The sequence below is a fragment of the Agelaius phoeniceus genome, chromosome 5 (genome assembly GCF_051311805.1).
Source record: "Agelaius phoeniceus isolate bAgePho1 chromosome 5, bAgePho1.hap1, whole genome shotgun sequence".
NCBI classification, from domain to species: Eukaryota; Metazoa; Chordata; class Aves; order Passeriformes; family Icteridae; genus Agelaius; species Agelaius phoeniceus.
In genome coordinates this window covers 3,525,585-3,544,099 of record NC_135269.1, presented here as the reverse complement: position 1 = coordinate 3,544,099, position 18,515 = coordinate 3,525,585, and the positions used below count along the sequence as shown (strand labels likewise).

The window sequence follows — 18,515 nt, the reverse complement described above, 5'->3', positions numbered from 1 at the left end:
GGGATGAATGGGACGTCGAGCAGCCCTCTGTTCCCTCATAGAGCGGGACGAGAGACGCACGGCTCTCTCACGGATGGGACGAGAGGGGCAGCTCGGGCCCGTCCCCCTGGCGGGGCGGCGCCGCTGCGGCCGCGCCCCAGCCCGTGACGCGCGTCCGCCGGGAAGCGCTTCCTGCCCGTCACTTCCCCCGCTGCCGCCACCGCCGCTCCCGCCGGGCCGCCGGACTCGTGCCCCTGCCCAGGCCCCTGCTCCTGCCGCCGCCATGGCCATGAGGCAGACCCCGCTCACCTGCTCCGGCCACACGCGGCCCGTGGTGGACCTGGCTTTCAGCGGCGTCACCCCCTACGGATATTTCCTCATCAGCGCCTGCAAGGGTGAGCGGGACGGGCCGCTTTGTTCGGGATCTCCCGCCCCGGGGGTGGGCGCGGGGCACCCCGCCGGTCGTAGGCCGCGCATCGCCGAGCCGAGGGGTGGCGGTGGGGCGGGAGGGGCTCGGGGGCTGTCCTGGCCACTCGGGGCGGTGACACCGCCTCGGTGTGCTCTGGAATGGCGAAGGGAGCGGACAGCCGGTTCTCTCTCCGGGTGCTTCATTGCCGGGTTAGCCCGGGGGTGCCGGAGCCCGCATGCGCCTGGTCGGGATCCCGGCTGCTGAAGGGGTGGGAGGTCTCCAGAATGGTTTGTTTGTAAAAGTTCCTGCTTCCATCGGCTGTGGATTTAAAGCGAGCTCCGGTTTGACCAGGGCAGCTGCCTTGCCCTGCTGGACACGGCATGGTGAGAACTCTGTGGGAATAGCGTTTTATCCTAGTGCATGTATATTTTAATCTTTTGCGTGCATAGGTTTTAAAGGGCATTCCTTTTCTGCCTTAAAGTGCTTCCAGTTCAGCTCTACATCTTGTGTGAACAACTCTTTGATAGCCTTCCAGAAAAAACTGATGATAGGAAAGGCTTTCTATTACTACTTCATTTTTGTATTGCTGTATGTTTTAATCATATCTCACTGCTTGTTTCTGCATACTGATGACTTCATAATATTGTTCCAGTGTAAAAAAATGAACAAACCAAATCTGTCCTGCTTGAAGAAAACTTTAGTAAAAATCAAACCTAAATGAAATGTTCCTTTCTACCATCTTAGCACAAGGTTACAGTCTTTTACCAGAAAACTTTTATCTCATTTGCAGTAGCATTTGAATGTTGGTACAGTTTAGATGCATGCAGCAAGTACAGCTGCACATCTAAACTCATCTAAATGCTGAACCCCTCTGCAAAGAGTGGCTTTGTAAAGTATGGGGTATTTCCACGTGCTGGTGCAAGGGAATATTTTTTCTTCTAAAAAACTGCTGCCTTCTTTTACCATGTTACCTGACTACTGGTTTTGTTTCTGTAAAGATGGCAAGCCCATGCTGCGCCAGGGGGACACAGGAGACTGGATTGGCACATTTCTGGGTCACAAAGGGGCTGTTTGGGGTGCCACCCTGAACACAGATGCCACTAAAGCAGCTACAGCAGCAGCAGATTTCACAGCGTAAGTGATGCACTGTTTTCTTGATCTGTGTTTTGATTTTTATTCCGTAGCTCTTTGGTGACAGCAATCTGGACTAAATTACTGATTCATTTGTTTCCCTTTAGTAACTATTAGCTTACTTTTGGCCAGGCAAATTAAAACGTAGATTTTTACCTTCTTGAAAGTAGCTGCAGTTAATTGTGTCATGCTGAACAACTATGATTGCTTCTTGATGTGCTTAATTATACTGGTTTACTCAACTTTTCTGTGCAGCTCTAATCTCTGGCACTGTAGTTATAGAAGAGCTGAAAGGGGGATTTTTAGTTTTCATCTAGCAGTCAACCTCTTTTTATTACATGAAACTTCTAGTGAATTAATTCTTCCATGTTTTATGTTGTTTGTGCTGTTTACAGTATTAATGAATATTTTGCAAGTTGAATCTTGTCAGTAGAGGGCAAATTCTGTTAATGAAGTTGCAGATAGGAGCCACTTTTGTCTTCAAACTAAAATGTTAATTGGTTTGCATGGTCCTGAAGAAGAGCATAAAAAAGCTCTCGTATAAATATAAAAAAACATTCTTAATGAATAACTAGGTTATAACTTATAAGAATGTAGCACTTAGGATACAATGATGTGATGGCATCAGGAAAGATTGCTTACAAATTCATCTGACTGTCCAGGTTGATATGTGCTGGTGCTTCTAAAATATGAATATTTCCTCTTGTTGTTTAGCAAAGTGTGGGATGCTGTGTCAGGCGATGAACTAATCACACTGGCTCACAAACACATTGTCAAAAGTGTGGATTTTACACAGGTATGAGAAACCTTTATACCTTATTCACCAGGGAAATAAGCTCTTGAGTATGTTTTGCTATTAGTTACTTTTTTGCTTTTTTTGTTGTAAATCTTAACAGGTAAATAATGTAAAATACCACTGCCCGTTTTTAGGATTGTAGGGTTAATGTAACAAGTGTGTTAGAGGCTGTCTGAGAGAAAAAGCTGTGATTTTAACTCACAGGCAAAGGCTGTATTTTGATTCAAAGTAGAGTTGACTCTCTATAACTTCTGTTTCAGGATAGCAATTATCTGTTAACAGGTGGACAAGATAAGCTCTTGCGTATCTATGACTTGAGCAAGCCAGAAGCAGGTGAGTCTGCTTTTAAAACTGACTCTTGGGGGCTTTTTTGAGTTAGATAAAACTTCTGAAATTAAGGGGCTGCTTTCTGTTATGAATCACTAAGAACAATGTTGAGGGTTGTTTTACAAATGTAATGTTCATGAGCTTTTGGTATATAAGGGTCCCAGAATTGCTTGGGTTGGAGATCACCTGGTTCCAAACCCTCTTCTATGGACTGATTAAAGCCCCATCCAACCTGGTCTTGCACACTTCCAGGAATGAGACATCAAGCAGGACATGTTTCAGTTCAGTGCAGACACACTAGAAATTGATCTAATTAATTAGAATTTAGTCCTCTGAGAGAAAAAAAACAACTCAAATATTTAAGAGGGTTTGAATTCATGTTGATACTGACCTGTTGATGATTGATAGGAAGCCAGAGAACACAGATGTTCACCTAGTGAAATTTTTAAAAGCTAGGCAATCAGATACCCAGTTTGCATTTATCCTGTTCCTGGAATAAGATCTCCAAATAGAGTCCTAAGTGCTTCCCTCTACAGTCTCTAGTAGAGGGAAATCTGTGTAGCTTAAGGAAGCCCCCAAACTGCTGCATGATGTTATTTCATTTTATTACATGTATTAAAATACTCTGCTTTCTTTTAAGAACCTGATGTTGTCAGTGGACATACTTCTGGCATTAAAAAGGCCTTGTGGAGCAGTGATGACAAACAGATTCTTTCAGCTGATGATAAAACTGTCCGGTAAGAAAAAGTAACTTTGAGCTTTCTGTATTCTCCTGCTCTATGTGAGGATGAAGTTATGTTATTTTGGAAAAGGATATGAGTAACACAAATTACCTGATTCTAGATTATTCTAGCTGCATGCCTGATACAGCTCTGTTGTGCTGTCAGAGATCATTTTGGTAATAGTTCTCATTTCCCCATAAATGTGTGCTCCTCACAGATGTGCTCTCCTTGATAAGAAGAGATGAGAACTGCATAAAATCAATTTATGCCTTTTGTAATCCTGAAGAAGATGAATTTATAGATGAGGTCTCTTGCATGCATACTGTCCCGAGCTGCTTTGTCTTCTTCAGTTTCCTAGTGTTAAAGATAGGCAAGAGCCTAGTACTATTTGTTTTCCTCCAAATTGTAGGAATAGAAATGCAGCAGTCAGCTAATGAATAAAGATTTTTGTTTGTCACAGCAGCACGATTTAATTTCTGCTTAGATATTTCTTGCACTGCTAGATATAAAACTTTATTATCCTCAATGAACCTCTGTAAACTGGGATTAGTACCTCTTTGTCTTTTGAAGTAAAAAGAATAGAATCTTCAAGCCTTGCTTCAAGGTCTGTTGCTTAGAAGACTTTAATCAAGATTTTTAATCTCCAGGAGAAACACTGAGTAGTTAAATGGTGTGTATGTAACATTTAATGTCGTGGCATTAAGCTGCAAAGGTAGAAGTATTTTAAAAAAGGGAATGTGTCTTAAGCCTTGCCTAGGTGAGAATGCAGATAAAGCCACTGAGAATCTGAAGAACCTGATGCAGGTCTTGCCATGGATGTGAGGTGGAAATTGTTTGATTTGCAGAAGTTTGAGTCTTTTTTTCCCTTTTTGTTTCCTTTTTAGCCTCTGGGACCGGAGTACCATGACTGAGGTGAAATCACTAAACGTGGCAATGTCAGTGAGCAGCATGGAGTATGTTCCAGAAGGACAGATACTGGTGATAACCTATGGGAAGACTATTGCTTTTCATAGTGCAGAAACGTGAGTCCACAACTCCCAGGTTTCACAGGTGGAGTCATGGGCTTCTTGTGGGTAAAAACTGGCTGTACAAGGCCAGAGTCACCAAGATGTCAAAACTGGCATCTCTATGATGTTTCAGGAAAGGAAGTTACATGCTTAAACATATTCCAGAAAGTAGTTCTGTATGTGTGAACTTTTGTTTTGCTTAATCTAAACTCATTTCTAACTTGACAAGCATGATTAGCAAGTATCAAAACTTGTTTCAGAAACTCTGTGGGGCTGTATTTTATATCTGGGAAAAGTAGTTGAGATTAGTAGAATCCAGTTTCTTTGCTCTCAGGATTTTGTTTTTTTTTTTTTTTTACTCTGAACTTTGTTAACAAACTTTTCTCCCTCAGTCTAGAGCAGATTAAATCATTTGAAGCACCTGCTACAATCAATTCTGCATCTCTTCACCCTGCGAAAGAATGTTTGGTTGCAGGTGGTGAAGATTTTAAACTCTATAAATATGACTATAATACAGGAGAAGAATTAGGTATGTTTATCTCCTATAATCATAGAGGAGTTCTGAAATAGGTATTAATAAAATAATGACTGGTAAATGAAACTGTTGTACTCAAATGAGGTCTTAGCATAGCATGCTGTGCTAAGGAGGATGATAAAAAGGTATCTAATCAGTTAAACATTTTTTGCTATCTCAGTATACCTAATATTCTAGAACTAATTAAAATACACATTCAACAATTCTGCACCTATTTAAAAAAATCCTCATTTTGTATTGCTATAATAGCTGTATGCTAAATTTTCATACTGTTCATTAGATATGTCAGTTACAAGATTTTATGAAAAATACGATGTGTTGGCCAAATTTGTTTCTAAAAAAGCACATTTTCTTACTGATCCAGTCCTCATTTAAAATTGTTTGTGAAAGGAGTGGTTAAAGGACCAGAGTATGTCTACCCTGTGCTGCTGGCTTGCTGTGCAGTTTTGTCTAGAATAACTAAGCACCTTTTTCCTTGCAGTTAATGAAACATTAATATCTTATTTATTAAATGCCTAAAGTAGCCATTGCTGACACACCCATTCATGGAAACTCTGTTTTGTATCAGAAACTGATCAGTTTGTACTTAAATTTCAGTTGTTGGCTGAAAGTTGAAATTGACGGTGTTGACATGTTCCCTTCAGAATCTTACAAAGGGCACTTTGGTCCCATTCACTGCGTGAGATTTAGCCCCGATGGAGAGTTATATGCAAGTGGCTCTGAGGATGGAACACTAAGGCTGTGGCAGACAACAGTAGGGAAAACCTATGGCCTTTGGAAGTGTGTAGTTCCTGGTAAGTGTGTGCTGGGTCCTGGGGAAACTTGGAAACTTTGTGTGCACTTTTGAAGTGATGTCTATCATTAGTGGTGAACACTGAGTTTCATACAGTAACTCCTCTCTTCTGAGGGTTTCTGATCTACTCATATTTGTTAGATTGAAGGATGTACTTCTGTAGCTGTCATGTAAGCAGTTAACATTACACCTGTAAGGTTTTTGAACATAGACACTTTGTGGGTATTTAAGCCAAGAGCCTGATGGATTTTTGTGTGAAAGAGTGAGAAATATCTGATACCACTTCTATAATTCTGAAAGAGGGACTCTCTAGAAGTGTGGATGGTAGTTTTAATTTATATTTTACTCTGGTTCTTTCAGCTTGGGGAGAGGAAGGCAATAACTACATGTGGATATTCATTAATAGAATTGCTTGCTCAAGTGTTTCTCTCAACACTGAATTACATAGGAATGACTTTTTTTTTTTTTTTTTTAACTAAGGTTTGTGGGTGAAACTGAAGGTATTGACTGTTTGTTTTTCTGCTCTTTCCCTACAGAAGAGGAGAATGCAGAAGCAGCAAAAGCAAGGACTACCCTTCCAGGAACTGCAGAGGAGGAAATAGGTAATGACCTGAACTGTCAGCTTCAACTACTTCAGTGTTAAAAGATAGTCAAGATGAGAGCATTCCTTAGTATGAAAGAAGTACTTTCCCTCAAGTGCTTTCTGGTATTTTTCTAAAGATCTTTGAATGCATTTGCCTGACATTGATTATGTGGTAAGTGTCAGACAGGAGCTGTGCAGGCAGAACAGATGGGGTAGAACAGCTGGGTCAGGTTGAATGGGAAAACAAACTGAACTGGTCTCTTTAAGCAATCCTTGCAACATTTCTTTGGTTTCTATATCTAAAGTGAAATTAAATAACACCCTTTTTATTTAGTTGCAGAAGAGATTGCCTCTGAAAACTCAGATACAGTGTACAGCTCAACTCCTGAAGTGAAAGCCTGATTACTGCAGCTGTTATGTGACACGTGGACATGCGAGACTAAATCAAGTGAGCAGTGACAGACAGCAGCCTTCCAGAGTGCGCTCCCTCCGTGGGGCAAAGATGGGCAGTAATTGATGAGAATGCAGTGGAACTGGCTAGGTGTTGTCTGTAAGAGAACTCAGCATCCAAATAAAAACCCAAAAGACAAGTAGTAGAGTTCTGCTGGCTTTTTGGCATAACTGCCTACTGTCTTTTCAAAGAAGTGTGCAAGCCAAGATCCAGTCTCTCCAATCTCAATTAGACTCATTGTAGTGTGTTTTCATTATTACAAAGAAGAGATACAATGGCTTTTACCTTTTTTTTTCTTGGAAGTTGGAAAAATTGGCTCTAGTTGAAAAGAAGGGATTATGTACTTAAAAGTATTTGGTTCGGGTTTTGTTTCATTGTATGCTGCTTCTGAATGTTTAACTGTTTTCAGTTGTCTAAATAAAAAGCCTCTCCAAACTCTTACATTAATTTTGAGCGTTGGGTTCATGAAATGGAAAAGCAACTGCATTAATCACGTAATCCTTGGCATCTTGGGTTTGTACTATACAGAGAGAAAGCAAAAGAATGTTTTAGTGTTGGTACAGAGGGTGGCAAGTTTTTTGATCTGTAAGCTTTGTATCTTTTTTATTCTTTCAAGTTTGAATGTAAACATGAGTCTCTAAAAAGAAAAACAGTGAAAATTCCTAAATTAAACGTGCTGCCTGAAGTATTTGGTTGTACATGAAAATATCAGAGGCTGGCTGCAAATCTGTGTAAAGCTTGGGTTTAGTCCTCCAGACTGGATAAAAAAGTTACTCTTTCAAGGTTACAAATCATATTTTCTTCATTAAAGAAAATAATTGCCATTCTTCCACTTGTCATTTCCTTTAATGTTATGCTGAAAGCTTTACATAATGCATTCTGTATGGTAAGAGGTATTATTTATTCACACACCTTTTTATTTTTTCATATTCATACTTGTCCTTACTGTCCTGTTTTTGCAGACTATACCTATTTGCAATTACCTATTTGAATTTTATTCTAAAAACAAGCAACTCTGATTTACAGTTAAATGGTTCAGTCTTGCTAATTCCACTAAGACTTCTGAGGGCTCCATGTCTAGTATTTGAGCATAAAAATTTTAATTTAGAAATTGGATGTGTTTAAAATATGGGTTTTTGAACACCTTGCTCCATGGTGGAACTTCTTGCATGCTGTGGGTTTTATTCCATATTTGCAGTAGGTTCTATAGCATTTCATAGAGAGGTCTGGAATAGAATCTCAGAACCATTTAACTGAGGAAGAAAACCTTTAACCTCAAGTCCAGCTGTGAACCTAGTTGTTCCCAAGTTCACCAGAAAACCGTGTCCCTTATTCTGCATTTATGGCTTGCTCTGGGATGCATAAAAATGAAACAGATAATAGTTATAGAAACCTAATACTTAGTAATGGCTACTAAAATACTGGAAAATTGAAAAAAACCCAACAAAACTAAAATACTGGTATGAGCAAGTGTTTGAAAAATCACCAGTAAGGGTACCAGCAAAAACCAGATTTAATATTAAGTAACAGGACAACAAAGTTTGTTGGCAAGATTCCCTCTGCTACTTACAGGACAGTTAAGGTACGCCAAGGAAAAACAAGCAACAACAAAATCAAACAAAATCCAGGCAATCAAAACAGAAATTAACAGAGTACTGTTTAGAGGGATGTGTCTGTGTGCAAGTGCCAAAAGGATAGTAAGGGTGAGGATAAAAGAAATAAGCTTTTAGGCTTTACCAGCACTCAACAGTAGTGTTAACGTCTACCTTAAACCTAACAATTTAGCAGAGGAACAGCACTTAACATAAGCCACCTAACTTAGAAATTTACTGTAACAATTTAACAGAAGAATAATACTTAACAGCATTTAACCTAATTTAGGACTTAACCTTACTTACAAGCCTAATTTACTTGGACACCTAAGGTAACATTATTTCATCCCAGACACAGTTAGAAAGCGTGAAAGTGTGGGAACAGGGACGTTGTGCTGTTAGGGCTAGAGAAATAATTTCCAAGGCTGTTCCTAAAGAAAACAAGAGCTCCCTAGACAGCAGCAGTTCCTGGAAGCAGACAGTGTTTCTGATGAGCTCAGGAGGAGCCGAGCTCAGTGCTGTTTGTCAAGGCCAAGGCATTACAAGTATTTCTTAGATGACAGTGTGGCCTGGAAAAGGGGGAGGAGGAGGATGCAACGCCACAAGTACTTGAAAGCTTGTAATTTTTGGACTGTTTAAATACACAGTGCAAATGGTATCTATACATCTAGAGTGACTGTTGTCTTTTAAACCATTGCTTCTCAAAGCACACATGCAGTTTTGGTATGAGAAAAGCGAAAAAGAAGTGTTCTCATGTTTCATAGCTATGGCCCTTTCCTGCTTTACCCGATGCCGTTGTGAGTTTGAGGTTTCTTTAAGTTGGAAACTGTTTAATCTAAACGTCAATATTAACAATGTACAATATAAACAATGTATTTTTCATGAAACTTTGTGTATTTTTTCCAGATCTGGAAAAAAATGTAAAGGCCATGAAGTTTTCAGTGGCTTTGTTAGCAGAATTTCATTCTGCAGGTACCACTAGAAGTTTTACAGGTTGGCATGTTTATTAACCCCATGTGTATGTGCGGCAGCAGCTCCTCCTTGAATCAACACGAAGACACTGGACAGTGCCTTGACTCATCCCCAACAGCAGGTTCAGCCTTTCCAAAGGAGCGGAATATCCCCGTTCCTGCTGAGGAAAGGAACATGCCCGCGGCAGGGCCGAGGTGCGGCCGAGCCGGCCCGGCCCCGCCGCTTCCTGCCCGAGCGGGGCGGGCCCGCAGCCGGAGCTCCGGAGGCGGAGAGCGGGGCCATGGCCGGCCGGAACCCGGGCACCGAGCTGGGTAAGGGAGCGGCGGGGCCGGGGATCCCCGGGGGGCGCTGCAGGGCCCCGGGACCGGCGGGGCTGTGCGGGGCCGTGCCGGGCCACGGCTCCCCGCGCCCGGCCGAGCCTCCCCCGGGCGGCTGCGGGACCGCGTTCCTCTGAAAAGCCGAAATAGGAACAGCACTGGGGTTCTGTGCGTGTTCTGACACATCCCGTGAGGGTAACCGGGAAGAGGCTTTGGGACTGCGGGTTAAACACGAGTTCTGTGTCACACACGGCTTTGGCTTCAGGGTTCCGAGCAGGGTCAGAGGCTGTAGGACAGCTCTGAGCCCTGGTTCTGTCACAAAGCCGGACCTGCAGGGTCAGAGGCTGTAGGACAGCTCTGAACCCTGGTCTTGTCCCCTGCAGGGTCAGAGGCTGTAGGACAGCTCTGAGCCTTGGTCCTGTCACAAAGCTGGACCTGGTTCTCTCTTGCATGCTGTTCTGGTTCTCACAGGATTCTTCCTCCCCTCTTTCTCACCGAAATTAAAACCACTGAATTTGGGCTCTGATTTGCAAACTCGAGGCTCCACCTCTTCTGATCGTTCTTGTTGCTTGCTCTCTGGGGAGTGGTAAGGATTTTCCAGGTGTTTGCAGCTGGTCTCTGGGCCTGAAAGGTGGCTGTGCCTGAGATAAGGCAGAGAAAGACTTTCTCTGCCTTTTCCTGGCTGGAGCTGCCTTTCTCCTCATTGCTGGGGAAGGGGAAGGTGCTACAGCTTCCTCAGCAAAACCCAGCTGCAGCAGTGGGATGAATTGAAGCGGTGAGACTTCCTCCAAGATGTGATAATTTGGTCATGATGTGAGTAGGTAGACAATGAAATAGAGGAGACACAGGGGTGGCCTCATGGAAGAGGGGGAGCAAAGGCCAGCTGGTGTGGAACAGGCAGGTCTCAAAGCTGGCATGAGCAGAGTTCAGGAGATTGTGGTGTCACGTGCCTGTTATGACAACAAGCACAGGCACTTTTAAATTATTAGCCTGTGGATGGACAAATGAGAGCTATGTTTCCATTCACTGAAGTTGTGGAAATGTTGCAGCTTTCAAAAGTGAGCTGTGTAATTGCTCTCAGATGTCCTCATTCAGGGGCTGCTTGTAGGTACAGGTGAGCTTCAACTGCAGCCATCCGAAGAGCTGAAACAAGCATTAATAATGTAGTTGACAAAACATCAGTGTTAGGAAAAACAGCTAGCACAAAACTCTGCAAATACACTCCAGTTACTTTAAACTCGGGGTGTGTCATGCTTTTTCTTATAAATTCAAGCTTAAAATTCATTGATGTGTGGGGAATCCAGAAGCTTGAAGGTGAAGTCAGCTCAGTTCTGATACTTGCTGCCATCCCTTCCCAGGGATCTTTGTTTAAACCAGTTGTGGTCAAAACGAGCTGGGTTAGATGTTCAGGGCAGGTGGAGGAAAGGCAATGGTGTGGCTGTCACCATGTTTAAGTGGCAGCTTCTAGCCTCTGCCTTATGCTGGCTGCTTTAAAGAGAGAACTGCACCTGCCTGCCGTTTGCTCTCCCACTCAATACATATCTGAAATACAGCAGCATACTAAATTCAGCACTTAACATATCTTAGTGCTGTGCCTTAGCTGGTAGCAGTACTCAGAAAGAACAGGGTAAACCCTTACCTTATCTTTCATGGTTGCTAGCAATACTCACTGCTTTTGTCACTTCAGCTTTTGAAGGTTTTACAAACCTGTGCCAGCAGCTTTAATTCAGGTGATTTGCCCTGTTTCCCACACAGTTTTGTGCAAAATTAGAGTTTTCTAACAGGGACATCTAGTGGTAAAATGTATTTTACTTAAAAATGCATTGTTTGTGTCCTTTTCTGTTTCTTGCTTGCTACATAATGTCGGTATCAAAGCAGGAGGTGTCTGATGTTGCCATTAGAGAGGGTCTATTTGTTTATCGCTGACAAGCCAAACTCTTCACAAATCATTGCATGTAGTGCTTTCCTGTGTGATTTTTTAAAAAATAAATACATTTTTGTAAAATTCCTTGATTCTTCCCTCCTTATCTCCTTTCCTCGTACCCATCACTGTGCCTTAGTAGAAGAAGAACTAAAGAACAGGTGTATGTTCCACAGATGAAAAGACCCTGATGTGCGCAGTCAGAGGCTCACCAGCCTCATACACTGATACATTTGCCATCCAAGAGTGGTGCAAAGAAGCTGGACAAAGAGTTTTACAAGTTTTCCATTCCACAAGGACTGTTTGCACAGCTTGTGTGCTGGGGCTCACCACGATGCCTGCAGGGATGGGAATGAATCTGCCTCTCCTGCTCTGCAGGGCCCTGGGTTATAACAGCCCAGATGTTTAATGTTTTGTCATGCTTCAGAAGAGTATCAGCTGCAACTTTTAATGTCACTTCACAATGAAATATTGGAACATATCAGTGAGTATCTGTTTTGGAAGGGAAGCTGCTTTGGTTTAACTGTGGGGTGCAGACACCTGGGGACACAGGGACCGTCCCCTCTGCCCAGCACTTGGAATATACATGGAATATTTGGTCCAATTTCTCTTTCCTGTGGCATTCACATTCTCTGAAAAAATCCCTTCACCCAGGATTTTTCTCCTGAGATGCCTCAGAGAAAAGGAAAACAAATTCTTATTTGTTTCTCCTGTGTTGTGCTCATGTGGAATGTGTTTGGAGATTGTTTACCCACAGGTGATTGTTTCACTGGATTCTGGTGTGAATTGTTTTCACTCTTTGGCCAATCAGTGCCAAGCTGTGTCAGGACTCTGGAAAGAGTCACGAGTTTTCATTATTAGCTTTTTAGCATTCATTAAGTATCCTTTCTGTATTCTTTAGTATAGTATCCTTTAATATAATATAGTATTATAAAATAATAAATCAGCCTTCTGAGAACATGGAGTCAGATGCATCATTCCTGTCTTCATTGAGGCATTCCCAGCAAATACAATACTTTCCAACAGGAAAGAGAGATTGATAAAACTGTCACAGCTTCAGCAGAGGCACAGCACAATGGGGCTGGGGCTGGAGTGCTTGCCCTGTGAAGAAAGGCTGAAATATTTCCTGGTTTAGCCCAGGAAAATGAGGGAGAGGAGTTCATACTGGATATGAGGGAAAACTTGGGGCAGAACAGTCAGGTGCTGGGACAGGTTGGGCTCAGGGAGGCTGTACAATCTCCATCCTTGGGACTCTCAAAACCCACCTGAATAAAGCTCTTAGCAGCCTGGTCTGACCTCAGAACTGATGCTGTATTGCACAGGAGGTTGGATAATTGATCTTTGAAGGTCTTCCAAATTATTCTACAATTATATGCTTTATTACCTCTGTGTGTCTATGTATGTCTGAATATATATATTTATATATACACACACATTTATGTATGTATTCTGAGCAATGAGTGATTAATTACAGTTGTTTTGCAATGTTCTTAGATTCTTAAAAACCCCCATTATCTATCTGTGTTGCTCTGACCCTCTAGCTGAAGGGCCAAAAATACATTCATTATGTTTCAATTTATATATTTTTAATTATAGCTGGTATTTCTGAGCCATCTACATGTGAGAGCTAGCTTGTTGGTAAGTGGCATTTAGATAATGAAGTGTTACATCCCTTTTCAAAACAGCATAATTCTGTTCTAATATATTAATAGCTGGTTTTAGTCTGTACTGTGGCTCTGGTTCTTCACTGTTCTAACACCTTTTGAATCTGGTTGGTAATTTTAATCAAATGTGAAGGACAAGTAGATTGTCTTGAAAATAAGGCCCTGGGTGGAGTGACCAAATCAGTTCTTTTGTTGAGGGAAAAGCAGGTACAGATCAGAAATTACATGAATTTTCATTGCTACTGTTTTATTTTGGCCTTTATGGCAGTAAAGGAGTCCTGTTTTACTCATGGGTGTAAGTACCACATGAGGACAGCTGGGTTTTTTGCTTGAGGAGGTGTCTCAAGAAGAGAGGGAACAACAGGGGACTTGGGCCTGCAGGAAACCAGGTCCTGATGTTCTGCCTCTCACTTCCTGAGAAGTTGGTGGTTCCCAAAGTGCTTTGGAGGAGGACACCATGATCCATTTTGTGTGATCCATGGACAGCCCTGTGTGATTTCACCGATGGCACGAGGCAGAAGAACTGATTTCTAGTTCAGGGCTCATGCTTTGAGTATCTGGATGCTGATAACTTGGAGACTGAACTTATGTCATATAAAAGACAGACTCACATGAAATTGAGGATCTCTTGGTCCATATCAAGTGTTGCTCTGGAAAAATAATATTAACTTCTGTCTTGACAAAGCTGAAAGCCCCCAAATCTCTAAACATCTTACATGGTAAGACAGCTGTAACAAGACCTGATCCCAAAGCCTTTTCTCCCCTTTCAGTGGCTTTGCTCAGCTCTGTGTGGCCAGCTGGGGTCAGCCTGCATCCAGCTGAGCTCCTCCCTTCTCCAGGGAAGGTTCAGGACACAGTTTGAGTCTCTCCTCCCGAAATAACAGCTTTCATCACTTCCCTTCCCCGTTTGATGGTGTGCTCATGGTAAGAGCAGGAGCACACATGCTGTCTCTGGCACACAAAATGAAATAACCACTTGAGGGGGGCAGCTCCTTTTGGGAACAGTGCTGCCTTAAAATGCTTGTGAAACTATTGCCTCAGGCATTCTTGAGCTTTCTGTTTCACCATCTGAAGGGATGCCATCAACACGTTTTTTTTAAAGCTTCTCTAAGGCTTAGTCTGTTTTATGAGGAATGTGTTAGGAAGCTTAGATATTTATGTAATTATCCTAATGAAGTGGTTTTATTTATTGTTTTCTGAGGAAATGCTCGGTATTTTTGGATTCGTGTTCTTCAAAGAGAGGAGATGAATTTCCTGTTAAGGAATTGAATATGATTTTTTCAGATGTCTTCAGAGAAAAAAGTGAACTAGAAGAGTGATTACAGAATATTGGCTAATTAGCTGTAGTGTAACTGCTTTAATTACTTTTATCCCTGAAGCCACATGACTGTGCAGATGACTAGCAGATGACTTATTTAAAAAAAAAAAAGACATGTTCACACTGCAAGGTTAATGAGCCTAATTAAATATAGTTTTCCTTAGCCAGATACTAAATCATAAAGCTTGGGGGAGTGAGGGAGGGGGAGAATCCAAAGGCAGTCAGTTCTATTTCAAAAAATGGTTTTATTCTGATATTTAATGAAAAAAAGAGAAAAGCTGGAATTATGAGGGATTTTTCTGAATAAAGGCACTTAGATCTAAAGATTTGATGAGACCTCACATGGCAAAATTTGAAAGTCTATTTAGAGACAATTATGCTGAGACATATTTGTTTTCACTTACCCATTGCTTTAATTAATGTAGAAATGGGCTTGAATAAAAGGTCTGTGTTATATGGAAGTCTCCATCTGCTGCTGCACATTACCAGAACCTTTGTCCTTCCTTGCCGTGCCATTTTTATTGCACCATTTTATTTCCTGTAGTAAAAGCTGCATGATGTCTCACATTAAGTTGTACAGAAAGGATGGAGTTCTGATTTTTTGTTAAATTATTCCTTTTTTTTTTAAATTTTCTGCCTGTGCACTGTGGTTTGAGTTTCCACACTCAAAAAAATACTTGGAGATCCACATTCTGTGGTCTTGCAGGGACTTGCATCCCATGCAGAAAAATTAGATATTAGACATTACTGAGTTGCCATGTGTACTTTTGTGACTAGCCTTGAGTCCCTGAGAACAGAGGGGAAAATGTGTCAGACAGTGAAAAGGACTTAAACCAATGGATTTTGTCATATTTGCAAAGAACAACCAGTGAGCTATTGCTGATCAGCTGATATTTGGTGACTTTCACAGGTGATTTTGGGCAAAGCAAAAGTAGTAGCTCATTTCCACTTCCACTCTCCTTCCACACCTTTTCTCCCATTTTTTTTTTCTCCAAATGGATTTATAGTTGATTATTTCCTTTAAGCTGATTTAGTGTGCAGGGCTCTAACATCTTAAAAAAATTGCTTAGACCTGAGTCAGGATGCTCAAGGGTCAGGTTGGGTAGATAGAACAGCTTTATCAGACTGAATCCTCTACCAACAATGGCTAATGAAGAATTAACCTACTCATGGGAAAAAATTGTGTCCTTTCATTTAAATTTTCACCTCAAACTTGAATTTTCCCTAACAGACTGGACACTGTCTTCACTGTCTTCACTTCTTCACTGTCGTCTTCTCCCAAATAATTGTTTTTATAAATCATTTACTACTTGCTTTTCCTGGTTGTTTCAAAAGTGTAGAAAGAATAGGTTAGAGCAGACCAGCTGAAAGAATCCTTATTAGAGAGGGAGAAGCTGAGTTCTTCGCCTAAACTACTTCCTTTGGTTTTAGAACATTTTCCAAAGGGGCTGAAAGTTCACCATGCACCCAGAAGGGTTCAAAAGTTATTATAATAAGTGGGATTATGATTAAATGATGCTACCTCAGCGCTTGGCACACGTGGCAGAAGAATCATAACGCAGGGATTGTGTGTCCCTCCTCTATGTATTGATTTATGTGTGTTTTCCTTCCACGAGGATTTTGTCAAATATATCCTGATAAGCAAAAAAGGAAGAAAGTTGTAGCCATGGTTTTTTTAGAAATTTTTTCTCACCTGCTTTCTACAAATCAGCTGAGCTGAGCTCCTTGTTTTGGGGACAGAATGGATAAACCTGTGGTTTTGAACTTGGAAAGAATAACAAGGGTTTGTTTTTTGACTTGCTTGCAACTTTCCAAGCTCCCCCTTTTCCTTGTTGCCATGCAGTGAGTCTGATGCTAAAAAAAAAAAATCCATAAATGCAATCTTAAAAAAAAAATCCATAAATTCCTTAGGATCCCTTTGAAATTCCTTCTCTGATTTATTTGTTCTGCTTTCAGCTAACACTTTGTGGGTATCAGTCCCTAATAGTTTGTATGTGGTAATGAGACAGTGGTAGCTTACTTATCCTCAAAACTAGATTCTCTTCAGCTGTTTCATGTTGTCCTGCATTTCCTCTGAGTCATCTTTACCCTAAATTGGTTTTTGAAAGTCTAGGAAAACAAGCTTTTATTTACACTTACTTTGGCTAGTATATTAGTTTTCTACATTTTTTTGGCTATTAAAGCTATTCAGTAGGCAAAAAAAAAAGTATAAGATTTCTGTACAAAATTAGTGATTTTGTCTACCAGCTTTTTTTTTTTTTTAAGTTTTAAACATTTTTTTAATCAATATGCTCAAGGGAAATGCAATTTACCACCGTAGTAAAGAAGATTCATAGAGTGACTGCTCTTAATAAATTCAGTCACCCAGAATTATTATCTCCTAGTACCTGTCTATGCCCATGTCCATATTCTGACCTTAGCTGGGGGTGATATTTGATGATTGATGGTGGTGATTTGCTGATGATTGGTGGTTAATGATTGTTGATGTTATTTTCAGAGTGTTTTCATGGAATGCTTGTAGGATCGGTATTTGAAGAATTATTTACATTTTGAGATGTGAGAGATTTTAAAGATGCTCCAGGTTTCCTGTGTACTCTCATATTAAAATTTACACACTAGATTTACCATACTAAGCAGAAATGTAAAGATTCAAGAGTCTGAACCCTCAGTTCTCCTTTTTCAGTCAGTTACCCTTTGTTAAGCAGTGGCAAATAATTGGTTCTTGTGGCTCTGGACAGTTTCATTATTTTAGTACAAGCTGTGCATCTGCTGCTCTTTGGGAATTCTGGAATCTAGAAATAAGCCATCAAGCAGTGGCAGAAGGCTGTTTTGTAGGTTTTTTTTTTTTTTCATGCTACATGTGTAATAAATTTATATTTAAGTCTACAAGACAGTGTCTCTGTCTCATCAGCACTCAGTTAATCCACTTGTAATGGCACACAGAATATGCTGTGTGAAATATCCAGTTCACAGATCATCCCCTAGCAGAAGCTGAGGTTATTTTGGACTGGTGATAAGCACACAAGCCATTAGAAGGACATGATAGCACAACACTCTCTTCAGAGGCTCCAAACTTTCTACAGCTTTCTTCTGAAGTACCACACCATATATTAAAAGAACACAGAAATAGATGAGGCTTTATTTTTTGTTTGTTTTTTTATCTCTCCCCAGAACTTGGCTGGATCTCAAAAGTGTATGTGAATCGACCTGCAGTGGTGAGGCATGCAGAACAAATTAAAAAATGGAAAACTCTGAAAGGTAATTGGCAAGTAAGTGCTCTTCTTATGCATTCTGTTCCTGTATTTTTAAAGCAGTCACTCTCCCTCTCCAGGCTGTAATATTGAATTTTTTTCAAGATACATGTAAACTTAAAAGATGTGCTTGTCCATGTCTTATTTTAGTAATTTGTATTTGATGATGATGGGATGGAATAAGGTGATGCATTTATCCAAACAAGTTAAAAACCATATAACTCATGACTGGCAAAACTGCAAATGGATTTAAGTCATCTTTATTCATGAGTGGATTAAATTGTGTATTACTATCCCTCCACATTTATTCTGTTTTCCAGACAGACTTCTCTGCATGCTGCCTTCTTATTTTTTAATTTTAAAGCTGTAAGATATGATCATGGTCCCTGTCAAATTTGACCTACCTGGATGATTTTTCTTTGCTTAAACATTCTCAACGTGTGTGATTTCATTGCTTAACGAGTTTTTTTAGCTAAAAATCAAAAATCCTGACTGGCTGTGGCATTTGGTGGGGGGAAGGAGCCCACTAATGTTAGGAAACTGATTTTCAGCTGCTGAGATAAGGTAAATGGTTGGTTATTGTCCATCTTAGTATAAAAAGACAAACTTTTTCTCCATTCACCAAGCAGCTGTTCTGCAAACAATGCTTGGGATGCCTCCTCTCTGCACACTGAACAACTTGTTTATATGCAAGAGTAGCTGAAAAGCAGGAGGAAGGAGATGATGAAGGATGAATCTTAAGAGTGG

At 40.9% G+C, this 18,515-nt stretch overlaps 2 protein-coding genes across 2 annotated transcripts in view; both read left to right on the top strand.

Annotated features, from left to right (window-relative positions):
- The first annotated feature begins 155 nt into the window (after positions 1 to 155).
- STRAP (serine/threonine kinase receptor associated protein) lies at positions 156 to 7,560 on the top strand. Its single transcript, XM_054631236.2, has 10 exons — positions 156 to 374; positions 1,387 to 1,522; positions 2,234 to 2,315; positions 2,576 to 2,648; positions 3,283 to 3,379; positions 4,249 to 4,386; positions 4,764 to 4,900; positions 5,551 to 5,700; positions 6,236 to 6,301; positions 6,617 to 7,560. Exons 1-10 carry the CDS (start codon positions 263 to 265, stop codon positions 6,682 to 6,684), a joined length of 1,059 nt encoding a protein of 352 aa, XP_054487211.1. The 5' UTR covers positions 156 to 262; the 3' UTR covers positions 6,685 to 7,560.
- Positions 7,561 to 7,707: 147 nt separating this feature from the next.
- The window catches only part of DERA (deoxyribose-phosphate aldolase), a 49,655-nt gene continuing 38,847 nt past the window's right edge, over positions 7,708 to 18,515 (top strand). Inside the window, exons 1-2 of the mRNA XM_077178131.1 lie at positions 7,708 to 9,608; positions 17,689 to 17,786. Coding sequence (XP_077034246.1) covers positions 9,578 to 9,608; positions 17,689 to 17,786 — 129 coding nt within the window. The 5' untranslated portion in view covers positions 7,708 to 9,577. The remainder of the gene's footprint in view (positions 9,609 to 17,688; positions 17,787 to 18,515) is intronic.